Source organism: Lethenteron reissneri, chromosome 48 (genome assembly GCF_015708825.2).
Source record: "Lethenteron reissneri isolate LAM-NWPU_2019-01 chromosome 48, ASM1570882v1, whole genome shotgun sequence".
Taxonomy (NCBI): Eukaryota; Metazoa; Chordata; class Hyperoartia; order Petromyzontiformes; family Petromyzontidae; genus Lethenteron; species Lethenteron reissneri.
The window spans coordinates 884,786-912,705 of NC_083826.1; the positions used below are offsets into that span (position 1 = coordinate 884,786).

Consider the following 27,920-nt stretch of genomic DNA (forward strand, 5'->3'; position numbering starts at 1 on the left):
TGAAGGACGCTGCTGGGCAGCTGGAGGCAGTCGCCCTCCAGCAACGGAGGGCAGAGGAGCGACGCTCACAACAACGAGCGGAGCGCCGGGTGGCTAAAGCACAGCAAGTTGGCACAGTAGGGAGGCCAGTCATCTCAGTCAACCCATGGCAGCGGATGTTCGACACTTCACGTGGCCTCAACGTGCACGTAGCCTGGCACAAGCGCCGTGGTGACGTCACCACCACTTAGTGGCTTCTTTCTGCCTATATTGTGACTCACTAATCACGTGTCAACATTGACTACATTTCATGACAAGGCCCTTGTGGTCTCCTGGTGGGGTTCCAAAGGAGCCTTAGCGTGAGTGGATTTAGTATTTTTATGCTTAAATTGTTTATTCGAGTAAAGCATACACAATACATAGAAAAACAATAAAAAAAATTATTCCACTCAACAGTAAGACACACACGTACGTTTATTCGGAATTAAAGTAAAATGTAATGGGGGCACAATTTATTACAATGCAGTGATTATTTTAGAATTCTAATTGGAAACCCAGCGACATTTAAACCTGAAATTCATCAAAATATAAAGAATGTGCCAAGACAGCACTTTGATGGTTTGATCACTTTTTTCCTGTAACAACTTAAAAAAAGAGCCCAAAGCAACACACGCACCTTTGTACAGCACTTAAATGTCAACACTTAAAAAGTCAACGCTCGTAAGCAAAGCCGATTCATATCCGTGCCCATTATTCTACATTGTGCCTGAGAACAAATGTATTCACAAGCTCCTTTTCGACCTTCAAAAAACTTACCATTATAAAATCATTAAAAAAAAACTTTCTCAGACGTATGGTAACTGCATTCCATAACTTCTTCTTGGCGATGAACTCTCAAGGAGACATTTCCCTTAACAGAGACTTCTGCATTTACCGTTTCTTTCTTCACTCATTCACACTCCCACTGCAGCAACACAAACCCTAAAATCAAATTACGAACATTTCCAAAACTAAACGAGTATAAACATTTTTTTCGCATTTATAAAGCGCCCTTTCTAGGACGCTTTAAGATGAAATCCGACGGCGGCGTTCAGCGAGGAAGGTGATGGAATGGATGGAGGGCCAGGGGCTGGCGCTGATGCGGCAGGGGTAGGCAAGGCAGAATAAGGTGGAGTGTGATGTGAGTCCGCGTGTCTGATGGGTGCAGCGTGGGTGAGAGGCAGTGGGGTACGGGGCACATGCGTGAAGTTGTAAATGGCCATGGATGAGGATAAGTGGAGGGTGGTAGGGGCAGAGGTCTGGTGGCCAGACAGTTGAGCTTATGGAGGAGCGCCGTGTAGGGTTGGGGAAGAGATATGGCCATGTGCACAAAGAGAGCACGTCGGTGCCAGGGAAAAGGTGGACAAAGTGAGGAGAGGGGGCGTGGAAAGGCCTGGTGGGGGGGGGGGGGGGGGGATCAAGAACGGCAACTTCCACTTGTTTGTAAGATAACTTTAACTTGCTAAGCGTCGCACATTATTCTCTCACATTGGGGCGGTGGACATGGCCCCCGACGGTAGCACGTATCGCCGCTCATTCCCACGTGTTTGCGGTTCGCATGCAACGGGTATCCCCAATAAAGAAAACAAAAATATATATATACGCCGCCTGCTTCAGTTTGACGGTAAACAGTAAGTCCTTTATTTACGTTGGAGATGCGTCCCTGGGAAACACGACTTAAAGTTGAATGTAAATCAAAAGAGAATTTACCATTGACTTCATATTTTTGGGATACTTTTTTTGGTCAAAATTTGCACAAAAATATTAAAATGATTACCACAGCAGCTATGCACTTTTATATCCAGATTGGAAACTAATTTCTTTCTTACTTTTTCTCAATGCAAATCGGGACGTCGATCGCGGACTCGCTGTACTGGTGCGTTGTTCACAAGACAGCATTTCCTGCACCTCCGATTGGCGCGGTTGGCTACTTATGGCGCAAAAGAAGTTCCAACATAATAATTTCACTTTATATAGCGTCATTCATTCAATTTAATCCCAAACCGCTGCACAGAAATTATCCAGTTCCGTACATATACACACGCATACGTGTGCTGGCGTCGGAATTAAGAGTAAAAAAAACGCCCTGCAAAATGGTCAATTGTACTACATATACATCAGCCCACCACTGAAACTTGCAGGACCCTTCATAGAAAAATCACGAGACTTTCAGAATTGTACACTTAATTTTTTTTGTGTGCTTTAACTTTCCTCGCCGCTGCTATAATGCAATTCGGGGGAGGTGGTGGCGTAATGGTTAGCGCACTTCGCTATGAAGCAAGCGATTCAAATTTAAATGCCAGACATCGCAAACAACCATTGCGAGTGTTATCCGAGCCGGTCCTTGACCCCCACCTTTACCAACCCACAGTGGCCAGACTGGTGAAGTATGGTCAAACAACCCCCATATCTGACAGCGTGGAGAGGCCTTCATCCAGCAGTGGATAGACAAAGGTCTTTAAAATAGAATCATTATAATGTAAAGGGCTCCTACGCTAATTGAAACTCAGTTATATGCCTTTGCCACAATATTTCACAAAGGTGGCTCTCGTGAGCTCTGTTCAAGCGCAAATGCCTCTGGGCTGGAAACTAAATGGGGAAATCATTGAGGTCTTCCTCCTTATCGAGGCCAATGGAGTAGCCAAAATCATCGTCCTGCGCTAGCAGCCCCTCCAAGAAGTCCGTGTCCTCATCCGTGCTCTGGTGGTCAGCCAGCCAGAGGTCGTCCTTATCTTGAACTCCCTCGCCACTTTCTGCAACGGCACATCAAACAAACTTCAGCTACCAAACACCCGGACTGGCGGACGTAGGTGGAAAGAAGTCCTACAAAGTGAAGACACGAGGAAAGAGTGAGAGCTCAAGTTATGTGGTGAAAGCCAAGGTCTCAGATACTGTTGTGAGTTTTAAGGTCTGGATCAGACAGCTTCACAAAGGCCGTCCTGTACGCATGTTGCACTTCTTTCGCACCGTACGTAGCCAACCGTGCTCATCAAGGTGCGGGAGGACAACTGAAGACAAAAGGCTATTCTAAACAAATGAGTTTTCAATCTAGATTTAAAAGTGGATAGCTCCTATGGCTTCCGAATATCAGAAGAGCATTCCAGACGGCCACAGAAGCACATCTGAAAGGAAGCAATGCAGTGACCATCTTTGTTCTATGGCTAGCCAAAATATTCTGCTGCGAGGATGACCGGAGTTCGCGTGATGGTTTATGCTCCTTGACGAGATCATCAAGGTACTGTGGTTCATTTGTGGCAAGCGCACTTTGTGTGTGATGAGTGCGACCTGGTGTCCCGAAGCATTCGCCAAAACCAGGTGAAGATGTTCTGGTCTCATACTTGACTCGTGATATGGACGATGGGCGGTGCTTACCTGAGTAATGGGCGGGGGCTACCCAAGCAGTTGGCAGGGCTAAATGAGCCTGTAACACCCTGCACCACCGTGTGATCGAGCATCGCAGTATTTGGAGTGCGTGCGTGTACCTTTGGAAGGAGCATCTTCAAGGATGTCGACCTCATTGGGTTCACCAACCATGCCCTCTGGATCCTTCTCCCCACCTGGCTGCAATGAGCGCAGAGACCGACACCGTCTACAGACCAGGCATTCTCCACGGATCATGCTCACCTCTACTTTACTAATTAAATAATCGGTGACGTGTAAAATACTGACAACCCACATATATAAAATAAGGTAACCCACGCTGGTTGCATTGCAACTTGTCAATCTGCGATTGATAAGTTCGTATCGTCCTCCCCCTACAGGTGGCCAAACTTGTCAATTCATTTACTTCCAGCCACTTCATGCAAACACTCTTAACAAAAACCTTCCGCACGTTTTTGCATTTTTCCAGACATTGTCAAATGTTTTATAATAGTGCTTCCTTCAATGCAAACTCTTTCGCAAATGCAGGGCTGCAACTTTACATGTTTTAATCCATATGGGGAGTGGACGGGGGGGTCGGGGGTGGAGGCCAGGGTGGGTGGGAATCAACTGTTCTGTAATTAAAACATCACCTCAGTACAGCTGTCCAACATTATTTAATTGGTCAAAAGGTTCAAGGAAACGAGACCCGAGCAGGTACAGGCCATAATAGACGGCACACCCTAAATATACAAACACACATCCACGTCATCCGAGAAACAATTCCTTTCCCAAGAGTAAATCCCGAGCCAACACTGCCAGCAGGGGACGCTGCCCACTCTCCGTACCTGCTTCTGGGCCTTCGTCATGCCCCGCTTGCTCGATCCACCACGCACTTGGGAAGTCTGCCCGGAGCCGCTAGCCTGCAGGTGCTTCTGCAACGCGGTACATCCAGCAGCGCAGCGCAATAGAACGATTTAATCCAAAGGTGAAAAACGTGCACGCACACACGCGCCGTGCCCAGAACTCGCGCACGCACAGCATTAAACCCTTGAACCCAACAGACGCCTCAGCTGCTGTCACCTACTCAGCTCAGCACTGTGTGCGTACCCGCGTCGTTAATTACCTCCGCGCTTTGCTGTGGTGAGTGGAACATGATCGTCAAAACTTGAAACGCAACTGCTCGTGCGCTCTCCAAAAAACGGTAAGATAATCCAGGGGGGGTGACACGGAGAGTTAAAAAACGTGCTGCACTACGAACCGGGCCACGGCTAGCAATATCCTACGCACCACCTTCATCCGCATTGATCAGGGTGAAGACGTATGGTCAAACAATCTCGATGACTCACGCAGAGTGGAGGCCTTCACTATCCTGACAAGCGGTTGGATGCTATTATATTATAAGCTATTAGTCAAATAAAAAAAACATCGCCGTACTATTATAGAGCCTAGAGACAAGCTACGAAACTGTTATTGCCGATAAGACAATTCTTAGAGATGCTCCAGGTCTGAATGGGCTCTTATCTGCTTTAGGGATCATCTATCTTTCAATCTTAATAAAACAGCAAGGGCATTCGCAGACGCCTAGTCTTCTTTTTCATTGGTGGACACAAAAAGGGAAACACTGTTTTCCACAAGTAACGCACACAGAGGCGAGGACGCGTACAATACGGGCAGATGGCTAGAGGCAGGATACCGCGTCTGCAGGAATTGGGAGTTGTTGTGGCTCGCCCAAGGCTTGCCACACAAAACCGTAGCTCTTCCGCTGGGCGCGCCGAGTCTGCATCCTCCTTGAGCTTCGCCATTCGAGGAAAAATCGGAGCGCCTTCCATTGCGGCCATGGGACAGGAACATGTGTGTATTAAAAGTGGCACGCTCTGTCATGTGGGCATTGGAAAATGTGGACATTTGAAATTTGACCGTGTAAGGTAGGAAAGGTGATCTTTGGATGAATGGTGGTAATATTAGGCCCGAGGTTTCCTTTGCAAGCGACCTGTTGTGTTCATGGGCTCTTGGGGCTTGTTGCGTCAACAGGGGACTTGGATGAATGATTGGTGACCGAGTCTGAGTACAAGCACAGCTGAAGATATCACGGTTCGGGTTCAAGTGTGAGTCGAAGGCTGAATACAATTGACCATTTTGTGCTTGAGATTTTTTGGAGAAAACAAAAATGCCTTGGAATGTATGTGGTGAAAGATCCTACACAGGCAATGGCCAAATCTTGAATTGACAACAACAGTGTGGGGTAGAGGAGCGAAGAGGCAGTCGTAAATTATGGCCAGAACATAGGACAGTGGATTCTCAGAGCGTGCCCACCGATGGTGGTCCGCCGGTGGTCCTCCAGGCTGTGATGCCAACGCAGGTTAATTTGGACAATGGCAACATTTTTACCTGTTGTGTCAGACATGAACATTTTACTTATATTAAATTTAACATTTTAATGAGGTAAACTATCTAAGATCTAAATGCCCCCCCCCCCCAAAAAAACCTTACGGCTGCGTAAAAAAATTATGATCCAGTAATATAAATAATTTGGTATGACTGGTATTGAGAGAGAGAAGTGAATGTGTTTGGGTGGGGTGGGGCAGAGTGGTCCATGGGTCAAACAAGTTTGAGAAACACCGCTATAGGACGACTGCTTACGATAGAAGGATAGGAGCCATCCATATAGTACGCACGCATGGAGGGGGGGTTAACTCAAATGCGTTCTCTTGCGTATGGGGGGGGTCTGCTGACAATGTACGCATAGGAAACGGGGGGGGGGGGGGGGGGGAGGTGAAGCCTCGATAATAATGTCTACATTCGGCCTTCAAATGAGCCACAGTTCAATTTCTTCAGCTGCCAGACAAGAATTCCAGGGAGAAGTGGGACTGTGGGATGGGAGAGGTGTCACTTGTATCACGCTGCTGTGCTTCAGCCTGACAGTGCACGTGTTGATGAAATCCATAGAACACGTCACCCGTTCGACTGGGTTCACCGGCGTTTGAACCTAGCGGACACGAGACAAACTAGTTTTTATTTTCGGATTGCGAATTGGATAACGTATTAATGATCATGCAGCTAGTGGGAACATTATATATGTTCTAATGTCTGTGTGGGCTGAGGTAAGCATGTCAAATCAGAGTATAGTGAAGGGCTGAAGTTGGATGTCACGATGGAAAAAAGCCACAATGCCATGAACTTTCCCTCCGCTTGTGTGCAAGTACCACGTCCTGACAACTGGCAGAAAAAAAGATTGCCTTCCATTAAAAGACAGAGAATGCAACTGGGCTTTGTGTTCTGTTTCACAAGCATAGGCACCGGTGTGGCAGTGAAGTGGCATGGCTATACACTGCTGATGATCCCATGTAAGAGTGAAAGTGGTTCAATCACCGGGACTTTTTAACTCTTCTCTTCTGGCATTTGTGTAAAGTTGAACATAATTCTTCCAATCCTGCCTTCTCTGGATATGGCAATCAGTGCATGTAAGCCTATAAAATTGCCCTCGATGTCATAAATTCACCTTATGCATGGATGCATAACTCAAACAATTAAAATGACCAAACACTTAAGTTAAAGGTGTATTAGCAGGTGTTGAGACACACCTGTTAATACAGTGATTGCTGGAGGGTTGCTGGATCACACAGGGATCAGCTAGAAGGCAAAAGGGCAACACCGGGTTGGGCAATTCTGGAGTTGCCTGTACAGCCGAGTTTGAGTGATATATTGCCTGTCATGCATGGATTTCGTCGAGGCACACTGCGATCCAACACTTTGGCAGGCAAGGGTTGGGAGATCATGTATATTTGCGAAATGCTCAAAACCTGCTGCACTGCGAGTACGCATGTACGATGGAACTTCTTTCGCACCGTACGTAGCCAACCGTGCTAATGGCTGTCCAGCCAGTGGATTCACGGATCTGTCTGTGCAGACATTTGAGTGCAAGCCCCTCACATTTGTGGGGTTTCTGCTGCTGTACTGGTATCCTATCATGTGCACATTTTTTTTTCAAATTAAATGGAAAAAATCCCAACCCTCCTTGAATGACTGAAAACCGATAATTATTCAGGTTAAAAATATATAACGGCTTTTTCACGTAGATGCACATTAACAATGGTATTGGTCATCTATAAATGTGACCACTTATAGGTACAAATAATCAATACTCAGGGAGGAACTGGTCAAACATCTCAAAATCAGGACTGTTGAGGGAAAAAAAGGTCTTGAGACTCAGCTGCACCTTTCTTCGGCAATAGCGATCATTTAGACTCCACGCAGTGATCGCTTGTTGCTTACCAACAACACATCTGGGGCCTTCAACACTACCAAGGGATCAATATAAATTCAACTCGTAGGCCAGGGCAGGGGAAAATGTTGAAGGCTCTGGTGCCGGCCGATTGTTTTGCCACTTAGGCCGTGGCGCAACAACCACGCGTGTGGGCGAAAATGCGTGCGGGAGGGGGGGGCAAATCTCGGCGCAGGGAAGCCAAGTGGGACCGGCGGTTGGGAAAGTCCGCGTTGGGTGCAGCGACGAAGCGTCCGGGGCGTTTGTTCAGGAGGGGCGTGAGAACTGGTGGCATGAGGGTGCGTGGGGGACGCTGCACTCGGCCGGGCCTTCCCGCGCGTATACCTGAAGTTTGAGAAAGTGAGCGCGCGAGCGGCAGTGAGCCAGCCTCGCCGAGGGCTCCGCGCGGTAGAATTTTTGACACAGGTGGCAGAGCAAGCCACTGACGGTGACGACAAACTCCTCGCCTGTTGGGGGGGACAGGGAGAGGGAGGGCAGAGCAAGGGAAGGCACGAGAGAGCGTTGGGTGTGCGTGCGAGGAAGGAGGTGGAAAGATCGGGGGAGTTCCTCGTGCGTGAAGTGAAAAAAGGAAACGACTGCTCCCTTTAAAGCGATCCGACGATAGCAGGAGATTGAAGGCAGTGGTGGCGAAAGGCTTCTCATTTAAATCGTGAAAGTTCCAGAGTTGAGAGTGCTTGCCAAAGGATGGCGTTTTGCGTGTGAAGGAAGACGCGAAAAACACAAAGACGGAGAGAAGATGGGATCACAGGAAGGGTGGATAAGAGGGGGGGACACGGAGATCTGTGGGTGGGCGCGCAGACGGGATTGTTAATACGATGAGCAGCCACCAGCCCAGCTGCAGTGAGGGAAGGAACAGCCGTGGGCTGACAGACATGGCAGGAAAATCCTCCTCCTGGCTCGTGGAATCATAGAAGTGACTTCTCAGAGAGGAATGTGGTTATATGGACAGAACATACCCTCGCACACGCCAAGCGGTCCAAAACTATTCCATAACCCCGGCAATGCCTGTTGACCTCCCTCATCGTGAGTACTGGATGGTTGGTGCTCATGTCATCTTCTCAATCTTATCCAGCGTTGACCAGCCACAGATTGGTACTCAGCATTGTGCTGGTTTAACTGGCTGTGGGTGGGGTTACGTTCGCCATGTCTGGGATTTGAAAATTACATATACTGTGTACAAATTAACTATTACAAATTATTCCTTTGACAGAAAAAAATAATTAACTTTTTGGCCAGCAGGCCATGAACAACAATGTTTTACATGGAGCATTATGGAGCACGAGGAACTTAGATTGAGTCATGATTTTAGCACCAATGAATAAGTCACAGCTGATTGAAATACCCCAACGGCATCAGGATGCCTGGACATTACAAGCAAAAGCCATCATTAGGGTATGAAGGCAATTGGAAAAAAACAGTTAAGATGTTAAATCAACAACCCTCCTTTCGTCTGTATATACTGCAGAGGCAAGTTCTGTGATTAACAAAAAAATCTGCTAAGGCCAGCAATATGTACGAGGTGGTCATGTGGACAACACCATTGCATCAGATGCTTATTTTAGGACGAGGCCTTGTTCACTTGCAACTTCTTGCGAGAGCACTGGAATAAACCAGTGCTAAACTCAACACAGTTTCACGCACTCGCACACAACCACTGCAGTAAATGCACACAGCATCCACACATCACGCGTGTGAAAAAATCCGGCTAGTTCTTACACTCGGATTTAGATGACGATTCTTCCATATGTAAGATGTGTTTGATAGGAGTTTTATAACCCCAGAAGTTATAATAAAAATATGAATTTTAGGACCTCTGTAGTTATTTGGTACTATCTACATAACGCACTACACAACACAGTATAGGTGATTCATAGTATGGGCAATATTGCTAGCGTCAAGTGCCATATTGACCGATACCTTGCTAAAGAGGGTGACCCTTGATTTACGGTCTTACAAAAATAAGATGTGGTATTCATCACTATTTATCTCACTACGGCAGGAGAATGCAATACGGATTATAGCTTTACTATTTAATTATTGAGTGATACCTCATATCAAGCACGAACTAACAGGCATCACATCAGCATCAAGCCATTAATTGCATTGCCTAGCTCTCACGTAAAGAGTGCGAGAAACACTAATTGATCACTTAAGAGAAGCCAATACTACGTTAGGCGTTATCCAAAAATTACTTGAATTTTAGCTGCTGCCCAAAATGGGGAAAAGGCTTTCCCTGTTTGTGGAGAACCACAAGGAGGTGTGTTAAGTAATGTGCAGGAACCCAAGGCCATAAATCCTCGGCCGAAAATCTTTGAACTCAATGAGGTAACAAAGCAGGCAGCTCCACGTCTCGTGTCTTACCGTACGCCACCTTGGGGTTAAATTCCATCTCCGCAGCATTTCCCCCAACACCCATCGCCTACATACACAGACACACAGGTAAATTGATCAGTGTTAGTCGGGCTCGACTGGGGCGAGCGCCGTTAGTAAACCCTGTGAATGCTCGCGTTGTGGCGAGTTTGTCAACGCTAGTGGGCCCAGCTCAGAGGCGTCGCCACAATTATTGAGCAACACACACAGATGTGGCATTCTAGAAACTGTTCCCAGGCCGCACAAGTGCCACGCACTCACAAAGTGATCACAATTCCCCCATCTAGTCTTCCAGCCCCTAAGGGTTAAGAGCTAATCATTGAGCACATTCAGATCGGTACGGTGCGAAAGAGATTGGCGTGACCAGTATTACGCCCGACAGACATTCTGTTCCCTAGTGCTGTTTACACACCACACCAAGTCGTCATTTAAGGCCGAGTCGAACGAGGCCAGACCCAGTCCAGGTTTATTCCAACGGAAAGTGATGGATGTACATCAAGGTCCACAGCTGAACCCCAGTTGTCGATTGGGAGCACAATGTGCGACCCACGATGTCACCGCTCTCAATACAAAAATCTGAAAAACTATGCTGGCAGCAAAAAAAAACTGAATCACCTTTTTGTTGAATTTTTCTTTGACGATCTCCGTGCCCGATTGGCTTCCTCCTATCTTGCCGATGTCCTCATCTTTCTCTTTGACGTGGAACTTCTCCTCCTCGCGGTCATCGTCATCATCATTATGCTCGTCGTGGGATGCAGCGCTGTCACTTGCCGGCCTCACGACTTTTCTCAGCTTCTTGATGGCACAATCCCCGGCGGACTCCTCATTATCCTCATCCTCCTCGTCCTCTTCTTCGTCCTCTTCCTCGTCCTCCTCATCTCCATCCTCGAAGCAGCCCACGGCGTCCACCGTTATCAGCTCCTCCGTTGGCCCTGGGCTCTGTCCAGATTTCCCTGCATTGCCGCTCTGCACCTGTCGAAAGATTAAAATAATATTCCTACAAAAAACGCTAACGTGGTTTGAATTCATAAACTGGTGACAAAACGCAGCCAAGCGGTAGCACATTTCTGCTTGTTGTATGTGTTGTGACATATCATGGGTCACTATGGCGCCTAACGCCATCTACCGACAGAGAGAGGAGTTGCATGTGTAGAAACTCTCTCTGCCAGCAGAGTACACGATGTCACGGGAGAGGTCTCTAAGGGAGCATGGTTCTGGGGGCTGGCAGAGTAGGGGGCATTTGAGGATGTAGTAGCCAGATTGGCTGGCAAGATCACGTGATAGGGCAAGGTGAGGATGTAGGCCAATGGTGACAGAAGGGACACGTGTTGTAGGGCCCAGAACCTTCTAGTCGGTTCCACAAGAGGGCGTGTCCGAGGGCGCAGAGGGCCACGCCGAGGGGCATAAAAGGGGAGTCCCGGGGCTGTCTGCTCGAATGGAACCCGCCGTGTTATGTCTTCTCCTCGGTCTCCGGTCTTCGTGCTCGGCATCGTGGGTCAGGCAGTGTGCCGACTGACCTGACCCGTTTATATAGTTACCCCGCGGTGGTTACCAGTTATGTAGTTATCCCGTGGTGGTTACTGGTTATGTAGTTACCCCGTTGTGGTCGTAGAATAAACTTGTTGCCTCCTGAATTAGTGTGTCTCTCAAGTGAACCCACTACATCTGTATGTATGTATGCATGTTGAACTTTTATCGCACCGTACGTAGCCGGCGTTCCCCTACTTACCAGCTGTGCGCGCTGTCTGTGCTCCTCCGAGCTCATGTGCTCCACGAACTTGCGCACAGAACGTGTGTTCCACCTGCAGATGGTGCAGTACGGTCTGGTCGAGTTCTTGGCTTTCTGCACGCACACAACAACAGCAGCAGCAGCCAGGGTTTGTCACCATGTGGCGGTAACATTACAATGATGCACATGCCAGGTTAAGTACGCATTGAGGCTTTGTAGAGCATTATGCTATGATTTTACAAACACTTCCAGAAAAAGGAACAGCCCCAGTTTCATCGCAGGATGAGCAGTATGACCCAGGTCCACGCTCCCATACTCCACAAGTCTTGACGTTCCAAAGGCTCAGCAATTCCTGCTCGATCTCCCATGACCCCTACACCTCCCTACTCTCTATGCTCAAGAAAAGATCTTCATTAAAGTTTGTTTTTAATAATGGTTGCTCGGCTGCCTCTCTCTATAAAACTACGATGCACACTGCATCTATATAGCATCTTGAGATGCAGCTTTGTTTTAAGACACCCTGAAATCCAGTTTTTTTTTTATCAACACAGGCTTGTATTAGTGGTGACAATTACATCGGCCCTGGTAAAACTGGGCAACATGAGAGCGTTTTGGAAGCTCAGCTCCCGAGGCCGTTGGCGTTGGGCTGACCGGGAAGCTGTGTCCGTGTCGAGTAGCCAGTGTGCGCGTGCCAGCGTGCTCTCCCAGTGGCTGTGCACGCGAGAGCATCTACCTTATGTATCTGGCTGCGCCGATGTTCCACCACGTTGCAGGTGAAGTATTCCTTGCACGTGCTGCACCAGCGGGAGGCTGGCTTGCCGAGACTGTGGCAAACACACACGCAACACACGTGCCAACATTAACACAAACCAACCGTGGGTCAAGGGGCTACACGACTCATATCGAAGCACTACGCCTACACCAAATAGATCCTGGATGCCTGCTTTCCGCTTTCAGTAGGAACTAGGGTTTCTGCGAAATTATTTTTCACAATACAATGGCATCAATTTCAATATTACATTTATTGTGATATCAATTGCCCATAAAAGTTAAATTATATTTAACATTTTAACTGTATTGTTTTCGTTATGTCTATACTTCAGTACAAATAAACATGACTTAAAAGTTCCTCAATTACAGTGCACTAAGTTTGAAACCCTGATAATTATCCCAAAAGGGTGCAACTGTGCAACCTCCAATGCTGACAATGAAGAATGTGTCAGTTACACAAAAAATAATGAAGTCACCTAAACAAGCCACAAAAAAGACATAGTACACCTGCCTGCGAATTACTACGGAAACATTTTGGAATGCGCCAACTTGAAAGGAATTTGCCTGCACTGCTGCAGAAATCCTGATTCAAATCCTAAGAAGGCCCGAAGCAGTGCATGGCTAAAGCTTGAGAAAATTCACACTCAATACGAAGGCCAATCCAGAGAAGCACACTTGAACGTTGAATATCACCTTAAGTGGATGGATACCATGTTATTAAAACCCAAGCCTAGCTTCGAACTGGTTTAAGTGGTGAGATGTTAACTGCCTCATCCAGTATATAGGAGGTTGTGGGTTCGATCCCGACCCTGACGCCTGCTGTATATTTGGAGTTTGCATGTCTCTCTGCCTGTGGTCACGTGGATTTTTCTCCGGGTCCTCCCGATTTTCCCCTCCACATTTAAAAACACGAGTTATAGAGTATTTGGCCGCATAAAATCCACTTTGTTGAGCTATTATTTGTGGCCAGGTCGCCTCTGAAAAAAAGCTAATAGCTCAGTGGGCATTACCCGGTTAAAAAATAAGTTTTTTTTAATCGATTACATACACCGTGGGGGAGTGGGCGGGAGGGTTGGAGGGTGGTAGGGCAGCGCTGGTGGGACTCACTCAGGCGACACGACGCTGAGGAGGCAGTGTTCAGCTGATTTGGAGCCATCCTGGGCGAGCAGCATGGCGACCTGCACGCTGCTTTTCTGCTGCACCTCCTGCATGCAGCGTGCGTGCATCGCACCGTTCATGTGGTTCTTGAAATGCTGCGGGGTGAGAGCATGGGCGCACAACGCTCCCGCATCAGCCGAGCAGCAAAGCAGGAAAAAGACGAATCGGTAAACAAACAAAAAACTAGAAGGACCCAAAGAGTTAATCTGCATGATGATTCAATAACTCGTCACGAATTGTCTATTCTTATTGTGCTGTATGTACCGTCTAATTTGCACCGTTTCTTGGAGTGTTTTGCTCTCGTTTGTGGAGTTTTTTTTTGTTTGTTCGATCCAAAGTGTCGATTGGCATGTTTTTTGCATATATAATCGAGTTTCATGTCAATAATTCAATGCATTCACCACGAGTATAAACATCCACATTAATTGGTTATGACATGCAACTTAGACAAACTAAAACAATATCATGCGGCGAGTGCCAATTGATGGGCGAGTGTGTCAGGTTACCCACTTTGTTCACAGCCGTGTCCAAATGTGTTTACCAAAACAGTGCAAAGGAATCCCAATGGGCTATTTTCCAGTGACTTGGAGGATGCAACTGATGTGGTCTTTATCAGCCAAGACACTTGGCTGGGGCATTGCTGTTTTTTTGGCAGTTTTCGTTACTGAAGCTGGGCACTGGGGGCCTGCGTTGCAGCTTTTTCGAAACGAAGCTGCCAACTGTAGTTAGGAGTGGTTCTCAGTAGGAATAATCAGAGGCGCTAGGGGAGTTTATCCATTAGGCCAGTCGTGTGAGCAATGCAGGAGGTTGGGATGAAGAGATGTTCCGTGTCAGCACAAACATTTTACCACTTTGGAAGGGAAGACAGGTCAACTCCGGTGTTAACAGACAAGTGTCTGTAACTGTGAAGACCAAAAAGTTGAACTCTAAGTAACAGCATTAATGTGTATACAGTAATGTATATTTATCCAGAAATGTACTCTTTACAAAGAAGACAAAATTTCTATATTGGAAAATGACAATTTCCAATGCTTAAATCCAAATTCATAATCCTGCACTTCACTATAACAGTAATAATGCACTGCTCTAGAATGTTTAAGTCAATGATTGTAATGCCTCCCTGTCAAGGGACACAGGCCAATACTTAGGAAATGACCAAACAACATCACAACCCATACCTTGTTCTACCAGAATAACCCAATGACAATCGTTCTAGTGATGAACAAACTAAATCAAGTCCATATATTTGTGCCTTAGTTATAGCGCTGCAAGGCGATCATGAAGGCACCATGCTTCAGCCTTCTGTAGTTTCAGTAGAGGGCAATGATACAATGTTATTCCCAATTAAGTACGTTGTGGGAAAATGTTCTAATTTGGACTATGACACCGGCATTAAACGGATTATTATTTTTGAATAACGTAACGGCATCGTTGACGTCCACTGTGAAGCAAGCGGAATGCATTAGTGCTGCAACAAGTGGCGGACGCGCTACCGCTCGACCGCGTCACTGCCCCGATGATAACCAAGACAACATGATGCCCAGCAGTCTGACACGAATGCAGAGGAGTGCAGGCGGCACCCGATTGTTGGCGCAGGTGACGTTGCAGAGGTGGCACGTGATGGGAACTTTGTCTTCCACCGCGTCGCTCTTTTCTGTATGCTTCTGGCTCGGACTGCCACCCTTGAAGGCTCTGCTGCTCTCTCCGCGCTGAATCGTCATTGTCAGCAGGCTCTTCTGCGGCAAAGGCCATGCAGAGGACGAATACACAATGAGGGAGATGGATGGGAAGGAATTTCACCGAGCAAGATCGACCACTATCACGGCGGCTAGGAATGGTGGAGGGTACACGGGCAGGTGGGTCGTTTGATGAGCGAGTGGATAAGTCAGTGAATACGTTATTATGTATGTGAACAGCCAAGCAAGTAGACAGACAGGAATGCAGGTAGGTAAGTAGACAGGCTGGAAGGTAGGCAGGAAGAAAAGTAGTTGGATAGGCAGGCAAAGTCAGATACATAAGCAGGCAGACAAAAAGGGAGCTGGGTAGTAGGCTGTTAGGAAGGCAGGCAGGTAAGGAGGTAGCAAGTAGCTAGGTCGGCACGGAAGTAGCTAAGTAGGCAAGAGCCTCCTACCTCTGAACTGTTCTTGTCATTTCCATCGGCAGCAGCCTCAGTGCTGCTCTCTGTTAACACATACAGAATTCATTTCCCATACATTCTTATTATATATATAGCACATATGCCGATAGGCTCTGTACATGCAAGCATATTCTACATGTAGATTGCAGCACAAGTTATGTATATGCATATATTTAACTGTGGATGGTAGTGTACATTTTCAGAGTAATGCCACTGACTTAATTACAAAAAATCTACTTTTACAACCTCAGTGTTTAGCCTGAGACCCTATAACAACGATTTAGAGCCCTTTTTCAATCCACTAGTGGACACGTGTCCCATATACTTCGTTGGTTATGGGGGCTGTTTGACCATACTTCACCACACTGGTCAGAATAAGGTTGGCAAAGGGGGGCAACGTCCAGGACTGGTTCAGGTGTCTTGTGTCACACCGCTATGAGCCGAGGCCGCGCACCAAACTCAAAAGCACGGTGCACTGTGGCGATGTTCTACTGCCAGAAAATAGTCCCCAATTGCCAGTTCTATTCTTGTGTTTGGCAATATGTACAGGAACTAACTTGCAATTTCGAGATCTGCCAGTCACTGCAGGGCTTGAGCACAACAGTACGTGAAGGTTTGCTATCTCTCCGTTGAAGGAATGCAGAAGACAGTGGTTTACTAAATATGGGCCATAGTTTGAGTCGCAGTTACCACAATCGCAGTGTGGCTTGACTTTAATTTCCATTTATGAAGGAGTTATGCGCAACGGCCTGTTGATGTAATAATAATTACATTTACGTAGCGCTTTTCATCAAGGATCTCAAAGCGCTGTCAAGAGCCAGGAGGTACAATGTTTGGGTCTCAAATTGCCAGTGTAGCTGTACAAATCATGTACGTATCAGTGCATCGATGCGAACATGAGCGATTAATTAATTAATTTTGCGTGCATCATACGAACTAAGTTAGACCAATGTGTACGTGTATGCGGGGTGTGTGTGCGCATAGATGTTTACGCTTGTGTCAAGAGGTTTCATTTCCCCCACCGTTGTCGCCTTTGTTCCCATCTTTGGCCGAGGCGTCGGAATGCTTCTCCAAATCCTTCGCTCCGTCGCGACTGTGAACATTACAACAAAATAAAAAAACCTGCAAACGATTCTGTTCAACGGATCGTTGAAATGATCCTGGTCTCTAATATCTGGCAGTTTACCAGCATTGTTCCAAGGAAGCCAAGACTTTAATGGGACGCTGTGTGGAAACCAGTCCAGTTTGTTTGCACTTAATCAATGCTGCTGAAATTAAATTTCGATTTAAAGCTTTCGTGACTGCAGGGATTTATCTTCTTGGTTCGTGACTGCTGATATTATTCACTCCCAGAAGGCCATATGAAGGAGACATTGTTTTGTTGTCTGTTATTTATATTCTCCACAACAATGCAAATGATTATTTTGAGTTATTTTTTTTGTAATTGTACAAAAAATTTGGACCCATGTTTTAAAGAGACGGTCCTTATCTTCAAAATCTGGCCTGTTCAACAGCATTTTTGCAAGCAAGCATGACTGCTGATAAGCCACGGTGATGAAACCAGTCCAGTTTGTTGAATCAATGGTGTTGAAATTATTTACCCTCAGTAGGCCGTAGGGCCGATGGATTGTGCACATAATAACTTTTATGTTGTTTTGTGGAGACAGATATATATCAAGGAGATTGTCTTCTTGTCTCTGTTGCTACATATTTTTTCAACAAAGACGGTATTGATTATTTTGACTTCTAAAAAATTAGGTTTTCCTGGGTACAAAAACATATTATTACCATTCTGAGAAGCCTCTCTGAGAAGCATTAGCATTGCTAAGCTCACAAATGCATTGAGTGAAGTTAACCTTCGCAATTTACCTGGAGCCAGAGAGCGAAGATCCACATGACTAAGTGTGAGGGTAACCTCTGCTGAAATTAGATCGTCACCGTCAACTTCTTTGAATTAAGTCAAGCGACTCGACCACATTCCGCCATATTACTGACCTAAGATAATAAGAATACTTTCATTTTATAAAGTTTCATTCATGCTAATAGGATCCCATAACGCTGTACATTAATTATATATAAGGACCCAAATCCAGTATACAGCCACTACCAAGCAAAGGAAAATCCTACTATCAGGCAAAATACTAAAAGAATAAACAAATAAAGAAATGGCAAATGATGATCAAAGTCAAATATGTTCAACCGAGATGATGCTGGTCAGAACTGAACTCCTATTTTCACAATCTGTCCTCCCAAATGAGAAAGTCCTGCCATGTAACATGGACATTATCATGAAACATTACTGGTTGGACTACAATGGGCTACAAAAAGAAAACGTGGTGATGTATGGGTGTTTATAAAACACAGAATGGCTGGTTTACAAAGAGGAAGTGGATTGGGATGTGTGAATCTTACGTCTGTAGCTTGGCTTTCTTTTCTGGGGGTGCTTCTGAGCCATGTTTTCCTGCTGTGCTTATCTGAGAATCCCCAGTGCCCCCAACACCTGACCAACACAGACACAGCAAGACACAAATCAGGTTACCATAAAGCAGCTATCCTTGGGCTGCACCCATCTCAGGCCTCGCTGTGGCGGTAGCGACATTGACAAGCTCACCTCTCACAATACAATGGCCAGCAGCCCATCAGCTTTGGGGTGCCCTCGATCTTCCTTCTCTACAAATGGCATTTATATTGCACCCACAACTTAACAAGATGCCTCAGAGCACAATTGTGTAGACGAGGGGCCCCTAATGGGAGATTATTTTGTAACGCAAGCCCCAGTGGTATAGGACACGATTGCGCGAGACAGAGCGAGCAAGCAAACGAACACAGGGAAGGCAGCGAGACGCGCAAACCGGTGGCATCGCTTGCGAATGAGCAGCGGAATGACTGCATGGGGGTGGTCGTCCAGTGCTCGCCCAGCTGCATTGGTTTCCGGTTGCCGAAAAAAGACGTTGTAAGGTCGCACTCATTACACACAAAGGGCATGCTACAAATGAACCAAAATATATTTCTGATCTCGTCAAGGAGCATAAACCATCACACAAACTCTGATCATCCGCGCAGCAGCAGCAGCAGCTTTTGGCTAGCCATAGAACAAAGACGGTCACTGCATTGCTTCATTTCAGATGCGCTTCTTGCGGCCGTCTGGAACGCTCTTCCTTCTGATATTCGGAAGCCATAGGAGCTATCCCACTTTTAAATCTAGATTGAAAACTCATTTGTTTAGAATTGCTTTTTGTCTTCAGTTTGTTGTCCTCCCGCACGTTGATGAGCACAGTTGGCTACGTACGGTGCGAAAGAAGTGCAACATGCTTACATTAGTATATATGTCAAAGGGCTGCGAAAAGGCGGGTAGGGGAAAATTTGACAGAGGGAGGGCCCCCATTTCATTCCTTGCACCAGGGGCTATTCCAACCACGCTTGGCCACTGGTATCAGAATCATTATTTATCCTGGAGAAATCCGATGAGCTATGAAGCTCCTTTTGAGATGGCCAGTTGGGCCGGGTCAGAAAGTTACAACAACAATACAAAACACAATTCTAGTGCAAAGTATATAAAAGGTAAGCAAATCACTAAACATAAATATGTAAAATAAAGTATACGAGTTCAAATTGCACAAGTACACCAATTCCCAAACTTGCGCAAGACAGCAAAACAACAGCGAAGGCAGTCCCAGACCAGACAACACACAGTCGCCGTCAATAAAATTCCACGGAAATATTTAACAATCGATACATGAGCAAGGATGAAAGTTACAAATCACAATTGCAAAGGATTGTTGTATCCAGCACTAATCTTCTGCTTCAGGATATTTTTAGAAGGAAGATTTACGACGTTAAGGGAGGAAACAAGGTTGTTCCAAAACGTTGGTGCTGCAATGGCAAAGGCTTTTGCACCTCATCGCATTCTTGTTCTTGTATAAATGCGTCAACATCTCTACACCTCCGGCAGCCTTAACTCACCCACCCCGCCGCACCTACCATGCGTTCTTCCTCTGGAGGCGGTGCCCCCGTGCCCGTTGGCAGACTGTGACCGCTTGTTCGCGGCAGACGTGTTGAGTCGGCCTCTGCTGCTGCGCGTCTGCCCACCGCGGGCACGGCTACGAGACGCGACACGGTTGTCCCGCTCGTAAGGCTGTGACGACAGCAGTGACAGTGCGGAGGAAAAACTAAATGCTGATCACATGACATTATCCACGGAGATGTCTCGTACTCCATTGTCCTCCGCTATTATATTGTCTCTCCACTGGTGGATGAAGATACAGTAACCCTTGGTAGTTCGACACTGGAGTTCTGGTCTTGCCGAATTGTCCAATACTCCGAATTATGTACAATGGTACTCCCCAGTGCTTCCTGCCAGGCGTGTTGAATGTCCACACCGCGGACATGAACGCCAGCTGCACGCTCCTGTGTGTACCACTAATATGCCGCACCATCAAATCAACAAACTCTGCAGCGTTGATCCTCTTCTGTACCTTTGTGGAGCTGCTAGGATCCTCCAAGGTTAAGGCTCCCTAATCTTTTCCCGGCCTTTCTTGATGTCGTAACAGGTGCTTGATTTTATGTCAAACTGTTCACACACCATACGCATTGACATACCTGCATCAATTCTATCCCAAAACTTTGGATTTGTCTCACAGACTAAGGGATTTATACTCCAGTCCCTTTCTATTACTTCATGTAGGTGTAGACGACATTTCTGAGAGGGTTGGCTTGCACAGAGTGCATAAACAAGGTAAAATCCAAAGCAAGGTGTCTGCACTGACGCTCACCAGGCGCGCCGCCACCAGACTGAGTCACTGTTTTGGTCGTGGCGAGTGGCGTCGCTCCAAGTGTATGCCGAAATTGGACTATTCGGTACAGCAATTCGGCTCATGGCGAATTACTAATACAGCGTATGTGCCGAAGGCGCAGCCATGCCGAATTATCCCCAATTATGAATTACCAAAAACCAAAACAATGAGGTTTGACTGTACCTCCTTCACCATCATGATGAGACATTGTCTAACCACTGTCCTTTACATCAGCATGAGACTTTTTCTAGCCACTGCTCAATGAAGGCCTCCCCATGCCATCGCCATCCCTCTCCATTCTTTGATGCGGCAATCCATTTCACTCGAATCATCACTCCAATTCACATACGCAAGTATATACATCGATACAGATACCTGTGTAGCCTACATCACTCTTTAAAATGCTGTCAGTGAGAACCTATTAAAATAAATAAAGTGTCAAAAAGCCCACAAGGGAGTGATGTGGCAAGTATCATGCCTGGCAACTTTTAGCTGTTGCTAAAGCAAAAACAAGTGGAAAATTCCAGGCCATGTCATGAGAACTGATGGACACAATAAACTGCAGAAAGCAAATTAAAGTTCATTAAGCATAGGAGGACCGTGTAAGAGATAGTGGTGAGATGAAATCAACGAGTTCATAGGCCACTCCTGGTCAGGCGCAACTTAGTAAAGGAACGAAAGAAAACTGGGGAAGATTTTTTGCAGAAATTGAAAGTTTGAGGCCGACAACAACAATAACAAGCTTTCAACATGCAGCTGCCAACTGTAAATCAGCCACTTACCCCGACGCGTCTGCGCACTGGCAAAGGCAGGGGGGTTTGCAGCAAAGGCAGCACTGGCGGCGCCACTGCCGGCCGCGGCATGTCGGGGTCCCCCAGCAGGCTCGTCTGCGGGTGTAGGGTCTTCAAAAATGACTCACAACGACACGTTGTAACAAGTCACCTGCTTACACTTTATTCACCTATTCTTGCGCCAGTTATAGTAGGCACTCCTATAACTATCTGTACGGTCACATATACTTAACTTCTCCCCGCTATTATCTATTCTGCACCTCACTTATCCTGCACTCAGCGACTCCGCACACAGCGTCTTTGCACTCAGCGATTCTGCACACAGCAACTTCGCATCTTCACCGCTGTCCTCACCTACACTCCCTCAGACCCACTCTCCCGCCTGTCCCGGGCGGGGGGTTCAGCCAACACCCGCCCAGCGACGGCGTGAGGGTTGAGGTCCCGTTGATGGCTGGAATGGCAGCGGTGAGATGACTTCACTCTTGGTTCTCGGCAACAACTCCCCGCTCCGCTCACACACACTCCTGCTTATATCCCTCTGCTCATCCCTAGTCCTCACGTGCTTTCACTTAAGCTGCCGCCAGGCCGGCGCCAGTTGTCCCATTAACCTCTTATCACCCCCCATCTCCCGTCTCGGTCACAGCGTAGCACCTGTTCGACCTCAGCTGCACCCGGTTTCCCCCTTTTTTACTGGTGGTTTGTCTGTGCAAACCTCATGTCGCAACGCGCATACCTGTTTGCCCTCTGCTGCACCCGTTTAACTGTGTGCACCGCGTATTTCTCTCCTCTACGTGAGAACCTATTAAAAATAAAGTGTCAAAAAACCCACAAGAAAGGGGTGTGGCAAGTATCATGCCTGGCAACTTTAGCTTTTGCTAAAGTAAAAAAAAGTGGAAAATGCCAGGCCATGTCATGAGAACTAATGAGAGATGGACACAATTAACTGCGCAAGGCAAAATAAGCATGGAAAGACCGTGTAAGAGATAGTGGTGAGATGAAATCAATGAGTTCATAGGCCACTCCTGGTCAGGCACAACTTAGTAAAGGAACGAAAGAAAACCAAGGAAGATTTTTTCTAACAATTGGAAGTTTGAGGCCGACAACAACAATAACAAGCTTTCAACATGCAGTTGCCAACCGTAAATCAGCCACTTACCCCGACATGTCTGCGCACTGGCAAGGGCAGGGGGGTGTGCAGCAAAGGCAGCACCGGTGGCGCCACCGTCGGCCGTGGCATGTAGGGGTCCCCCAGCAGGCTCGTCTGCGGGTACGGGTTTAACTGCGGTGGCGGCACCAGGGGTGGTGGCGAACCGAGCAGCCCCCGCCCGGAATGCGGCGCCTCTGGAGCCTGCTCGTAGGCCGTCCCATATGGTGCCGACGCTCTCTCGTACGGGTCGGGCCTCGTTATCTCGTACTCGCCGCCGTCCGCGGCAGGCGCGTAGCTTTCACGGTCGTACGCGTCGCGTCGGTAGGGGTCGCGTTGGTAGCGGTCTCGATCGTACTGCTCGCGTTCGTAGGTGTCGCAATCGTAGTTTTTACGATCGTAGGGGTCTCCCGCTATGCTGCCGCCATCCAGCGGTGTCGCTTGGTGGCCGTACTCAAAGCGTTGCTGCGTGTGATGCTGCGTAACGTAGTCATCGTTGGAGGGCACACAGTCGTAAGAGTGCGAGTCTTGCACCTCTCTGTACACGGGTGCGTCGTCGCCACGCCCACCGTAGTCTTCGTCGCGGGCGGCCATGCGGTGTTTCAGAAGCATGGGCCGGGGCTGGTCGTTCGGCGGGGGGCGCAGGCCCAGCGGGGGAGGAGGGCTCAGTGCGCGCCCTTGCCGCGGAGGCAACTCCCTTCCGCCGAAGGTGGAGGAGTGCAGGTAGAGGTCCTCCTGCCCAGGAGCCGGCCCCAGGATGCCCACTCCTGGAGATAAAGCGCAGATTGTGTGCTGTGTACAGCATAAATAGTGGTGCGTGTGCTATGTATGCTGTGCTGCGAAGAGTACGGTGTGTGTTGTGTATAGTGTGCTGTTTACTGGGTAAGAAGCGGTGTATATAGTTTGGTTCGGTGTGTTCTATGTACAGTGCATGTTGTATATAGTTCGGCGCGATTGGAGTGGAGGTCGTGTGCCAAGTATGGTGCGCATTGTATATTGTGCGCTGTGCCGTTTTCTCCGATTACGCATTATTACGTTGTCTGACGTGGTTGCCGTGCGGTTGCCGTGCTAGCGTACCGGATCGCGGGTCTGGCATTCCGGAGAACTCAACGTGGTGTCTCCCACCCATTGCAGCGGCGCTGAGTGGGTGCGCTTGCCGCGGAAGCATTTCCCTCGGCGGCCTGCCGAGGATCGGTGGGCGCCCAAAACCCAGCGGCGGCTGCTCGTCGGAGTGCGGGAAGAGCTCCTCGTGCCCTGGCACCGGTCCCAGGATCCCTTCCCCTGGAGATTCGTGGCCACCATCACGGTGAGCATGGTTAGTATGTGTTCTGCGTCTAGTAGAAAGAAGCTGCGATTTCACGTGAATATCCTTATGTTGAATCCTTGTGTGTGAAAAAAGAGCTCCGTAGCTCATCGGGTTTCTCCAGGGTAAATAAAGATTATCATTCTGAATGGTTCACTTCTGCAAACAACACAAGTGAAAAGGTGTGAACTGTCCCGTCGCCAATGTGTTTTCACGCTGCACTGGAGCGACATGTCAGATGTAACGCCAAATAAGCTGCAGTAAAACATGGAACACGCCGCGCAGCAATAAAGCACACATATAAAACATCTACACAGGAGTAAAATTATCCCCAATTACCTTTTTTGCTGGGCAGCTGAATTGAAAACATGTTGTCAAGGAGGCTGGGAATTCGTTTCGCCATAACTGCAATCCTGCAGGCACACGTTACACACGTTACACACACACACCAGGCCACTCAACGAGTAAATTGCCACAACCTTGGTAGGCCACAAATCTCAGCCAGCGTGTGAATTGTTACGGCAGCTCATGTCATCAGTGGCTGGTCAAACAACCAGACCTCAGAAGCTAAGCAGGTTAAGCCTGGTTCATACTTGGAAGGCAGAGTACTTTAAACCAGGTGTTGTTGTCGGCTTGGGTTGCAAGGTGATTGGGGGATGGTCGTACAGCTACGTGACTTTACCGAAAGACCCAAGAACATGAATTCCTGCAGTCACGAAAGCTTTAAGTCAAGATTTAAAAAAAGGTCTCTCTTATTTTTGGAGCGGGTAAACCCGCACACGTCCAAAAGACGCGTGGCGTGATAGTTAACTTTTAAAACATTTTCTTAGGTTTTTTCGGTAAAGTCACGTAGGTAAAACATTAAAATTAATAAAAATAAAATAAAACAAAAATCACGACGTTTCAGAGGCAACACAAGTCTCCGTCATCAGGTGGGACCGTCACAGCCGGATTAGCTGCATCAAGTGAGGCAATGATTCAAGATGTAATCCCTTAAAAGGGCACATGAATAAGTTACCTTATAGTAGCTACTTAATAACCGACCCAAAATAAACGAATTTACGTAAAAAATATATACATTGCAATGCATTGATGGGATGTTTATTCAAGGTACAACGCACCTAAGCAATGCATTCCTGGGCCGAATGACCATTTCAAAAGAAGGATTAACCGCCCCACATTCCTGAGGAAGTCTAAGAAATAAGATGTCCTTGTGCACCACTGCCCAAACAGCAGCACCACCAACTCTTAAATCAATGTTCTTCCATCGTCACCGAATGAGACAATTTAACACGTGCAGATAATTGCAAAGGCAGCTGCCTATTTGCAACGCGCATTCTTTTAAATACTCTCATTAATCGATATACAAAAATTACACATTTGCATAATTAATCGAGTTCGCATCGAAAAGAATCAAGCCCAAGATTGTTTACACGGAGCGCGGATTTTTGGAGTTCAGTACAGTATCACGAAATGTGGCGGAGAGTCTGTAATTGTCAATATACACCCGACATGCACACATCAATTGATGCAATAATAATGCACAAACATATTTAATATTCTCGGGGTCCAATGCCATTTCCTCGGGCTCCAGAGAGCGAGACGAAGGCGGCACCTCTAAGGCGCTTCACAAAGCCACATGGCGCAATCGTATTACCTCAGGCGCACAAGTCCAGGCCTTGTGGGTACCAAGGGTTCACAGTGAATGTCTGAAATGAACCTGTTCAAATGCACATTGTTTAAACTCGACGCGGCGGGGCACACATCGCGGCACGACTCGTGGCCGCGGCGATCAGCGTCTGAGCCGAGCCTGGGCCTAGCTGCCAACCCCCGTGAACGGTGGCCTACATCCAGCACAGGGATCGCAGATTTGGTATTTTAGAATTATGTTCGCTTACAAAGAAGAAAGATTATCGCAAATGTTTACCGTAAGTAGGTGGCTGGGAGGTCGAGCAGAGACACCGGGACAGTCCTAACGAGAGACGCAAGGGGATGTCCTGCAGGGAAACTCGACTAGATCGAGGTCCCGCAACGGCCGACCACGAGCGGGGGTCCCCCTTGGGGTCCTCTGGGGTCCTCTGGGGTCCGCTACTCCCACAGCCTCTGCACCGGCGGGCACGAATGAGTGGCGTTGTTCAGATACTAAACTTTGTGAGTAATTTTTATCGCAACTAATGATTGTTTTTAGAAGGTAAACTGCCTGCGCGCTCTGCCCCTGGCAGGGAGAGAGAGATGGCTTCCGTCCAGCAAGAGGAGTCGGCGGGCGGGTCGTACCAACTGCGCAGCGCCACAAGGGGCGTGGGGTTGACTATGGGGTGGGTGGGTGATACCAACTGCGCAGCGCCACAAGGGGCGTGGGGTAGACTATGGGGTGGGTGGGTGATACCAACTGCGCAGCGCCACAAGGGGCGTGGGGTTGACTATGGGGTGGGTGGGTGATACCAACTGCGCAGCGCCACAAGGGGCGTGGGGTTGACTATGGGGTGGGTGGGTGATACCAACTGCGCAATGCCACAAGGGGCGTGGGGTTGACTATGGGGTGGGTGGGTGATACCAACTGCGCAGCGCCACAAGGGGCGTGGGGTTGACTATGGGGTGGGCGGGTGATACCAACTGCGCAGCGCCACAAGGGGCGTGGGGTTGACTATGGGGTGGGTGGGTGATACCAACTGCGCAGCGCCACAAGGGGCGTGGGGTTGACTATGGGGTGGGCGGATGATACCATTGCGCAGCGCCACAAGGGGCGTGGGGTTGACGATGGGGTGGGCGGGTCATACCAACTGCGCAGCGCCACAAGGGGCGTGGGGTTGACTATGGGTGGACGGGTGATACCAATAGCGCAGCGCCACAAGGGGCGTGGGGTTGACTATGAGGGCGGGTCATATTGGGATCGACTGGTCCAACACGCTTTAGAAGGGGGGTGTTTATAATCTTGATTTCGACTTGGGGAGGAGGAATCTGATGAGCCATGAAGCTCTTGTTCCACAGACATCCAGTCGGGGCGGGTCAGCAAAGTTACAACAGCCAACAATACAACAACAACGATAGGAGTGTAAAATATATAAAATGGGTAAGCAAGTCACTAAATCTAAATACAAATTAATGTATTATATAAGTGCGATATATATACATGACGTCCATTTCGCCTGGATGAGGGTGAGCTTCAGGTGACACGAAGCACCACGAAAGAGGTTGGCCACCGCGAAAATGTCGAGCTGCATGGAGTTCAAAAGAGCTCCCAGACAAACACCGCTCGTGGAAGACAAAACACGGCGGGATGCCTGGGGTTCGACCTTCCACGAAGCTCACGGTCCACCCTAAATCGCATCCACTGCACAAGCCATGGCAGCAGCAGCAGTAGATGCGGATTACGGATGGTGCACAAATGTAAAGTTTAAAACGACGCAGTGTGACGACTGCGGTCATCCCGGACAGACCGCACACCACGTGATCACGACGCACACCACGTGATCACGACGCACACCACGTGATCACGACGCGATGCCCCGTCCACAGATAGGAAGGAGACACCGCACGGGGCTTGACCGCCTGGACGTGACGTCTTAGTTGTTGCTCTGCATCTACAGCAGCAGCAGCAGCCGCCATACGACAGGAGGAGAAGAAGACCGCTAAAAGGCGACCGCTTGCCACCCACAAACTTGCAGGAGCGGCCTGGGACTGCTCAGCTGATGCCCTCCGACCTGTCGACCCCCCCCCCCCTCACTGAGCTACTCAGTGGCAGAAGGAACAGATGGCATTCGTCCACACGTGCTGGCACCGCCATCTCCTGGCGAGCCAGGTGTGTGGCGACTCCTCTCGATACGCACGGAAGGGGGCATGGCCGGTTTGTCGTGTTCCACCACCACCAACCCTCGTTGCCTTCGAAGGAGGTGGGATACGGCAAGGAGCCACCCACTGGGCGATCAGCTCGTGTTCAGAGGCGGCCCGGCCACTCATGATGTAGCTCATCCAAGTGATTTATCACCACCACCATCATCATCATCATGTGGAAATGTATCGCAGCAGCGACATAATCTAAACGTATTTTTCTAAATGTGGAG

At 48.1% G+C, this 27,920-nt stretch overlaps 1 protein-coding gene across 5 annotated transcripts; it reads right to left on the bottom strand.

The window, feature by feature from the left end:
- Positions 1-435: 435 nt before the first annotated feature.
- LOC133354769 (zinc finger protein on ecdysone puffs-like) lies at positions 436-26,127 on the bottom strand. Of its 5 annotated transcripts, none has more exons than XM_061571874.1 (19): positions 25,787-26,127; positions 24,199-24,272; positions 23,634-23,837; positions 22,569-23,323; positions 21,404-21,508; positions 19,810-19,963; positions 18,241-18,328; positions 16,851-16,921; positions 15,823-15,872; positions 15,272-15,427; positions 13,641-13,786; positions 12,496-12,586; positions 11,763-11,876; positions 10,649-11,005; positions 10,025-10,082; positions 7,988-8,109; positions 4,227-4,313; positions 3,501-3,579; positions 436-2,771 (listed from the first exon to the last, which is right to left on the bottom strand). In XM_061571874.1, exons 2-19 carry the CDS (start codon positions 24,260-24,262, stop codon positions 2,608-2,610), a joined length of 2,865 nt encoding a protein of 954 aa, XP_061427858.1. In that variant the 5' UTR covers positions 24,263-24,272; positions 25,787-26,127; the 3' UTR covers positions 436-2,607. The 5 variants fall into 5 exon arrangements, 4 of the variants coding, with proteins under 4 accessions (XP_061427858.1, XP_061427857.1, XP_061427856.1 ...); XM_061571873.1 differs by having other exon boundaries at positions 15,272-15,424; positions 21,404-21,523; XM_061571872.1 differs by having other exon boundaries at positions 21,404-21,523.
- Positions 26,128-27,920: the final 1,793 nt, after the last annotated feature.